We start from the raw sequence: 8892 nt of genomic DNA, 5'->3' as shown, positions 1-8892 counted from the left end.
AGCGTCGAAAGTAAAAGACCTTTCTTTCAAACTAATCCTTTGAGGAGAAATTGAATAACGAAACTTCATTGTCCATCTAGACTCAAGTCTCAAGTTTACTTCTTGAAAATTTTAATTTCACCAAGATATTTAATATTGAATATATTAAGAAGCGGCATTTCGCCAAAGGAAATATCGACCGCGCAAACTCGACCTAACCAAAAAATAAACTGCATTAAAATGAAAAATAAACCGCATTAAATTAAGACCGCAAATATGATGCCCTCAACGTACACAAATATCTTTTATTTTGCTGCTACGTCACGCCCAGCGTTATTTCTTGCGACACGTGTGGCGGGATGTGACAAGATTACTGCCCTATTGAGTAATTGTCATTTGAACCGAAAATTCGCGTATCGTAACGATCGTAACGATGCATCGGAAGCATGCACAAAAGCGCATCGCACAGAGGCGCCATGCTCGACGTACCGCGAGAAATTTGACGACACGCGGATTATTGATACGGAAATTTGTCCTTTTTTTTTTTATCAAGCAAATAGTCTTTCCCTGCAAATAGAATTGTGTCGAAGTTCTTTCGTCGAACTAAGAGAGACTTTGCGAGAGACCGCTTTGCGCCCCCATGGCACAATTACGATTCGTCCGAGATTCTCGAGACGGCGTTCGTGTGAATGCATTTACAAGTGTTGCAGATAATCTTCGCGGTAGCCTACTTCCTGAAATAGCTAGAGTTTTCCCCACGACCTCTATCCCGCAAGTGCGATAAATTTGGTTATCGGGTCGAGAAATCGAGCGGATTTCAAAAATAATATCTTCGCTTTCTGTAGCCTTTCCAAAGATAGTTCCTGTCCAAATTCGCTTCAGGAGAAAAAATAATCGATGTGTGTTGAATTAAAAAGATAAACTCATGAAAAAAACAGAATAAATGTATATATTTGCATATATTAATATTTGTATGCCAACTGCATCTCGCGAAGTTAATATTTTCTGAATAAATATATTTTCCGGGCAACTCTTTTCTAAACTACCTACTACTTTCTATCCATGAATCGGTAGATTTATTTATATTTTGTGCAGGAATATGTATTTCTCGAAAAAAACAGCATATTTTTCAAAATTATTATTTTATAAATAGTTAAATGTGATGGATATTACCAGTTTTAATAGCAATGTATTATCAGCTTTAAAAATCATTTGATTGTGGACTCTCTCATTAAAATGAGGAAGTCCACAATCTTACAATAAACATATATCCCCAATTTTTAATAATAAAGATAGTTTTACATAGGCTTAAATTTAGAAATATTTAATTAACTTTTATAAAAAAAAAAAAAAATTATATTTCATTAAAGAGAAATAAAGAGCGAGTTAGAAAAAGAGAGAGAAAGAAAAATAGAGATACAAAAAAAGCTTTGAAAAAATATTACGTTGTTTATATAATATCGTTTAATTTCAATTTTATCTCACTTTAATTAAATTCTATTGTAATAACCTTTATAATTAACGTATTTATACTGCATTTACGTGTGGATTTCGTTTACCTTTCTATTTTAATAAAATTAATAAATTAACATACACATTCACCCATGCAAAAATTAGAGACAATAAATTTAACTTAATTTTCCATTGATATATGTAATATACAATAAAATGTAACGAGCAAAACAGAGTTTAATCAATTCAACCGTCAATATTTCAACTTTAAACATGAAATTTGTATAGTCGCACGATATTCATAATTTATAATTATTCGATAAAGGAGCGTCTATTCGCGGTAAAGTTCATCAGTTGCAGCGCGTTACATCTGTTGACGGTGCAACAAGTCGGGTTAACAGCTGTTTCGGCTGCATATAGTTATATGCACGACGACGATAGTGCTATGGCATTTCGATTTGGCCCAAGTCCAGGCCGAGTTTACGAGACTTTAGTGAACTTGGGCGTTACGTTCGTTGAATAGAGGAGACTCTACTATCAGTTCGTATCAGAGTTAAGCTACGATGAATGAAATAATTCTCGAGTTTGAAGATGGATGCAGCGAAGAAATAATTACGGTGCGCGATAGAATATAAAAAACCCCTTCTTGATATATACTTTACAATAATTGACAAAACAATAAATATGCGTAGCATTATTTTGGAATCATCGGAGATAAAGCGCTACACGTTCTTGGATCTTTAATAAATATGCAAGGAAATATGTATAAATATATATCTCTTTCAAGATTTTTAGTTTACATGTAAAAATTCGCGTATTTGCAAACTGGCCTAAAATGTATCGGTTATTGAAAAATACGGGCATAAGCTTTCCGATCTCTCTGATTTTTTCGGGATTGTAAAGCTGCTGCAAATGTCACATTTACAAATACGAGCACGTGTCATAATGGCTTATTACGAGGTGTACGATGCGACCTACGGCTCGCGAATCAATAAAGACCGCGCTACACGGGCACATAATTATTAACTCTTTCAAAGCCGCGAGTTTTTCTTGAACGAGAAAAAAATGTCGCGTAGTTGCTTTATACGTGTGTGCAGACTATGCGCTATTTGCGGAAGGCGAGTACATAATGTGCGTATACGTAGGGTTTTGAGAGATTATCTCGACCGCTTAGCGGAAAATCTCTATGTTCAACGAACAGCCACGGGGTGGACGCTTTTTTTTGTGATTAAATCGGTTTTACGGTAGATGCGATATATAAAATCCATGTGGCTGCGGTTTGAAGCTAATATTTACAAAGAGATATCAATCTCTTCAATCTTTTGTCTATTGTATTTTTATAGAAAGTGTATTCGTCCGTGAATATAACTTAATCACTCTTTAATCCTATGTTTATAACATTCTTACATAAAATAAGAAATTCGAAATAAAAAAATATTCAAGAGAGAGAAGGTTTCTCTATTACTGCAGAAATAAATATTTTATAATTTTATTAACTTTTATAAAAAAAAAAAAAAATTATATTTCATTAAAGAGAAATAAAGAGCGAGTTAGAAAAAGAGAGAGAAAGAAAAATAGAGATACAAAAAAAGCTTTGAAAAAATATTACGTTGTTTATATAATATCGTTTAATTTCAATTTTATCTCACTTTAATTAAATTCTATTGTAATAACCTTTATAATTAACGTATTTATACTGCATTTACGTGTGGATTTCGTTTACCTTTCTATTTTAATAAAATTAATAAATTAACATACACATTCACCCATGCAAAAATTAGAGACAATAAATTTAACTTAATTTTCCATTGATATATGTAATATACAATAAAATGTAACGAGCAAAACAGAGTTTAATCAATTCAACCGTCAATATTTCAACTTTAAACATGAAATTTGTATAGTCGCACGATATTCATAATTTATAATTATTCGATAAAGGAGCGTCTATTCGCGGTAAAGTTCATCAGTTGCAGCGCGTTACATCTGTTGACGGTGCAACAAGTCGGGTTAACAGCTGTTTCGGCTGCATATAGTTATATGCACGACGACGATAGTGCTATGGCATTTCGATTTGGCCCAAGTCCAGGCCGAGTTTACGAGACTTTAGTGAACTTGGGCGTTACGTTCGTTGAATAGAGGAGACTCTACTATCAGTTCGTATCAGAGTTAAGCTACGATGAATGAAATAATTCTCGAGTTTGAAGATGGATGCAGCGAAGAAATAATTACGGTGCGCGATAGAATATAAAAAACCCCTTCTTGATATATACTTGATACAATAATTGACAAAACAATAAATATGCGTAGCATTATTTTGGAATCATCGGAGATAAAGCGCTACACGTTCTTGGATCTTTAATAAATATGCAAGGAAATATGTATAAATATATATCTCTTTCAAGATTTTTAGTTTACATGTAAAAATTCGCGTATTTGCAAACTGGCCTAAAATGTATCGGTTATTGAAAAATACGGGCATAAGCTTTCCGATCTCTCTGATTTTTTCGGGATTGTAAAGCTGCTGCAAATGTCACATTTACAAATACGAGCACGTGTCATAATGGCTTATTACGAGGTGTACGATGCGACCTACGGCTCGCGAATCAATAAAGACCGCGCTACACGGGCACATAATTATTAACTCTTTCAAAGCCGCGAGTTTTTCTTGAACGAGAAAAAAATGTCGCGTAGTTGCTTTATACGTGTGTGCAGACTATGCGCTATTTGCGGAAGGCGAGTACATAATGTGCGTATACGTAGGGTTTTGAGAGATTATCTCGACCGCTTAGCGGAAAATCTCTATGTTCAACGAACAGCCACGGGGTGGACGCTTTTTTTTGTGATTAAATCGGTTTTACGGTAGATGCGATATATAAAATCCACGTGGCTGCGGTTTGAAGCTAATATTTACAAAGAGATATCAATCTCTTCAATCTTTTGTCTATTGTATTTTTATAGAAAGTGTATTCGTCCGTGAATATAACTTAATCACTCTTTAATCCTATGTTTATAACATTCTTACATAAAATAAGAAATTCGAAATAAAAAAATATTCAAGAGAGAGAAGGTTTCTCTATTACTGCAGAAATAAATATTTTATAAGAAATTAGTGTATATTCTCTTTAAATCATGGATACATATTTTTTGTTGATAAATAATGCACTACAGTAATTTTAAACATTTATAGAAAATGTTTAATATTTTAAAATTCTAAAACATTAGAGATTTCAATAAACCAATTTGTCATGTGTCAAATGATCTGTTCAATCGGAGATAATATATTGATCTACGATAGAAAAAGTTATTTAATATGCAAAATATTGGTTATATATACACATACCTTTTTATTAACAGTATAATTTTGTGTAAACAAAAATTAGTAGCCGATAATTAATAATTAAATACTATATATCTTTGGAAAAATGTATCTCTTTGAGATTTTGTAACTTTAACAATGGGACGCCTGAGAAATTTCTTTCTTTCGAAGTAACGAGGTAAAGGACTGAAAGCACAGAAAGACTCGAATTGCTAGACGAACAGGCAGAACATTGAGCAAATAGAAGATAAAATCATGAATTGAGTATCTTCTCTTGAAGACGTTTCTCACACTGCCAATATATCACGGGGTTGATATATGACACTCAAGCGAACGTTAAAGCGGCATGTTTTAAGAGCTTTATGACTGATATTCAATCACAGTCGCTAATTATCAAGATTAATTGCGACATGATGTATACAATATGTTTTTCAAACGCAAATTTAAAAAATAATATAATTTTATAATTATTATGTTACAATCTCGTTGATAAAACGATTTTTTAACTTTTTATATTTCACTTCATCTCCGAAAAGTATTTTTATACTTTTCCCATCTTAAATATTACACAAAGTTACTTCAATCTATCATATAGTGTATTAGAAAATGATTGATGAGCAATCTGTCGACAATAAAATTGAAAGTTTATTAATTACTTCCATAGTTCATATCGACTGATGAGGGTTGTAAAAATGCTTTTTTTATTGTGAAGCAAGTTTGATCTGTAGAATCAAAATGATTACAATATGAAACGGTGCAGCTGAGAAGTATAAATCTCATTATTCTCTTATTAACTCGTATAAACGCGTGCTAATTGTACATGGCTTACCTCAGGAAAGTGGACAAAGCGTTGCCGGAGGAAAAACTGAGAAACGAGGTCCGAGACATGCACCGTCCTGAACGTTAAGGACCTGTACAGGTCCTCGATTCCTTCTTTCGATCTCGTCCACGCTTTGACACTTTTCGCTGACACGTCGCGGTACACTCTCTCCCTCCTTCTCTCTCTCTCTCTCTCTCTCTATCTATCTTCCTCCCTTTTCCTAGCTGCAGCGACAAGTGGCTTTGATTCTATCTCGTTTGACTATTCGTCGTAGCAGCTCTCTTTCTCACGGCGATTCTCCCGTTACGGCACGACTTTACGATCGCGGTTTACTTGAACGAGGCCCGGATGTGCCTGCCGATATGTCGCGGGCTCATTGATTTCGCGAGACGACTGGGGGCACGCGACGATGGTCGTGCACGAGGACGTGTTCGATGGGAATCTCGAGCGAGAGGCGAAGCTAAGCGACGCCGGTGCGAAGCGCTGACTGAACCACTGGCGAGGCAAACGAGGGGTGCTCCGTACCGTGTGCTCCGTGTTCCCCCTTGTTGCTCTCACCCTTGTGATCACTCTCTTTCTCTCTCTCTCTCTCGATCTATCTGTCCTCCATCCTCCCTTTCACCTCCTCTTCTATCGGAGCATCCCTCCTCCCATTTACTCTCCCTCTTGCGCGCACATTTTCTCGTTCCTCCGTGCGTCCCTCCTCCTCCTCTCCCCTCCCCCCCCCNCCCCCCCCCCCCCCCCCCCGACGCGTACAACCCTCTCTACGCTACTCCATCCTCACCGAGTTATAATAGTGTACACACGCAACACAGGAAAGCACAGGGAGGCCACTATGCGATCCTACGATCCTGCGCCCTGACTTCGCAGGGATATCCGTGTGCGCGTCCCTCTCTTTCTCTCACGGGAGAGTCATCGGTAAGATTTAGGTCCTCCTTGCATAGGGCGATGGGATTCTTAATCAATGTGATTTCGTATACCGTTTCTCTTACGTCGAAATCATGAATGCGGGATTGTGCAGTTTAGTGCTATTGTTTTTCGAAAGTATAGTAACAGAACACAGACTGTGTAATCAAGGTGTTCGAGTATTCAATTTATCCGATTGGATGAACGTTAAATAATGAAATTTTTTTAATACCGTTACTTTTATCACTAGTTTTTCACGATTTTATAATATTGATACATATATGAATCACATTCCGTACATTTTAATTCAACATTCTTTTATAAAACGGTTACATTTTTACGCACAATAAAATTTAATAAGATATTCATGTCTTATCGGCTTTGAATAAAATGCAATAAAATTATAGTTCGAAGTGAAAAATATCGCACATTCAAGTTCCTCGAGAATGACAATATGTGCGTAAACATTTTGCCACGCTTTGCGAACAATATAAATAAAGAACATCAAGGAAAATAGCCGGAATTATGTGATATAAAGTCTTCGTTTTAGTCCCATAATCCTTCATGACACGTGAAGAGTTTACCCTCTCGGCACAGACAAGTAATTTAATACTAAAATGAATACTGAGGGAACACAATAGAAAAAGGAAAATTCTTTCACGGATCTCTTACGAAAAAATTTATGAATAAAATGACCACGATACAACACAGTCTAAAATATTTATAAAAAACGTCTGACAAATATAAAAATCAAAACTTTCAAAAATTATCAAAAATTAGTTTCCGCGATATATTTAAATAAACGTAATTGCTTAATTTAACTTTTTTTATATGTTTTAAATAAAGGTATAAAAAGATTCAAATACCTCGCGCGTGTAATTCTTATACGTAGCATAAGCATCTTTTAAAAGTTTCCAAAGATCAAGAGATGCAATATCGTCTTGATGTTCAGAATATAAAAGAGGTGTATGATCGTCGTATATTTAACCGTCAACCGCTTTCCCTTTATTGCAATTTTATGAGAAAAATTTTACGATCGTGATTTTTCAGGATCTATCACACACATATGCCGTGATTATAAGTTTAATATATCTACGACATAAGAGCGACTGTAGAAATGTTTCAGAGAAAGAAAGAGTTATATAAAATTATACCATTTAAAAAAAAAATTATATATGACTGTCTTTTTATATAATATTTTTTAATATAAAAATTAATGTTTTTACAAAACTAAAAAAAAACTTTTAATTTTAAGATGACATTGGTTTCACAGAGAGAAGGGGACTCACATTAGTTGGTATAATAATTTACACATTTATTCGAATCATAATTCTACAATATAACAGCTGTGTATCTCATCATATAATGCTATGGAAATTCATATTAAATGAAAATTCATACTTTATCAAAATCCGAGACATAACGGATTGTCTTAACTCGCGGGTCGTCCGGTCTGTAAACTAAATTAAAACTCAATTAGCATCAACGCATTAGAGGTTGCTTCAAGTAACGCAGTTATCTAATTGTTATCAGCGATTCTGTTTTATCGACGTACGTTCAGGATTGCATAATCATTACACAAAGTTCGATGAAGTTCGAAAATCGAAAAAAATAAACTCCAAAAATAAATGAATATTCCATTACTTACTTCTTGGCGTTCGGAAATATTTCGGGGTCATATCGTGCGTGCTAGCGTAATGCCATGAGTAAGTAGACAAGGCTAATGCTCCTACAAAGAAGAACGAGCTTCCCATTATCACTGGGATTTCTGCCCATCCTTTGCGCCAGAAATATTTCACCTTTGTCGCTGAAAACAAACGACGGGCGAACGATTTTCATCTGTCATTTATACGAGATTCCCGACAGATATATTCGATCTTACCAAAACTACTCCCTCGTAGAATATTAAAGTCCTCGGCGGTCTTCCATCGTATGTTGATTTTCACCATCGTTACCGTTCACTGATATACCTGATTATTTAATTCGATACAAATAAATTAACGCGATTGCTAACGAATATACTGAGAACCCGCGAAACGTGACCGATTTAAGGAAGAAGATTGATGGAGCGCTTTGAGGTTAGGAGAAACGGTACAGCTGTTATTTTTGTTGCGCGCGCCACAGACGATGAAAACTGTAGTCAACGATTAAATTGTAGTCGATACTATCACAGTACGCCTTACCTCTACACGACAGTCGCATGTTTTTAAAAATTCGGATTATTTTGTTGACGAACTTTTATATAGGTTAGAATATTTAAAAAGTGTTATATATGCATACATTTCGAGTTTCCGTCAAATATAATTCGAATATACAAAGAGGTATGCTATAAATAACATATTATTTATTTATATCTAAAAAAAGAGAGAGAGAGAGAGAGAGAGAGTCAAGTGGAGTCAAGTATCATTATATATAT

General features: G+C 34.9%; 2 protein-coding genes across 2 annotated transcripts in view; both read right to left on the bottom strand.

The window, feature by feature from the left end:
- Positions 1-5762, bottom strand: part of LOC115238170 (dexamethasone-induced Ras-related protein 1) — a 22327-nt gene extending 16565 nt beyond the window's left edge. The window contains exon 1 of the mRNA XM_029811766.1: positions 5580-5762. The gene's annotated coding sequence lies outside the window, so the exon portion shown is untranslated. The remainder of the gene's footprint in view (positions 1-5579) is intronic.
- Positions 5763-7769: 2007 nt separating this feature from the next.
- On the bottom strand, positions 7770-8655 carry LOC115238160. Its single transcript, XM_029811750.1, has 3 exons — positions 8359-8655; positions 8125-8283; positions 7770-7936 (listed from the first exon to the last, which is right to left on the bottom strand). Exons 1-3 carry the CDS (start codon positions 8423-8425, stop codon positions 7872-7874), a joined length of 291 nt encoding a protein of 96 aa, XP_029667610.1. The 5' UTR covers positions 8426-8655; the 3' UTR covers positions 7770-7871.
- Positions 8656-8892: the final 237 nt, after the last annotated feature.

Source organism: Formica exsecta, unplaced genomic scaffold, assembly GCF_003651465.1.
Source record: "Formica exsecta isolate Colony F162 unplaced genomic scaffold, ASM365146v1 scaffold323, whole genome shotgun sequence".
Lineage (NCBI taxonomy): Eukaryota > Metazoa > Arthropoda > Insecta > Hymenoptera > Formicidae > Formica > Formica exsecta.
The sequence above is the reverse complement of the archived record's forward strand: the minus strand, read 5'-3'. Positions and strand labels throughout refer to the sequence as shown.

Coding starts and splice junctions, on each gene's coding strand:
- LOC115238160 (XM_029811750.1), bottom strand. CDS start 8,425: ATGGTGAAAATCAACATACGATGGAAGACCGCCGAGGACTTTAATATT. Junction 8,284..8,358: donor TCTACGAGGGAGTAGTTTTG/GTAAGATCGAAT, acceptor GTTTGTTTTCAG/CGACAAAGGTGAAATATTTC. Junction 7,937..8,124: donor ATATTTCCGAACGCCAAGAA/GTAAGTAATGGA, acceptor GTTTTAATTTAG/TTTACAGACCGGACGACCCG.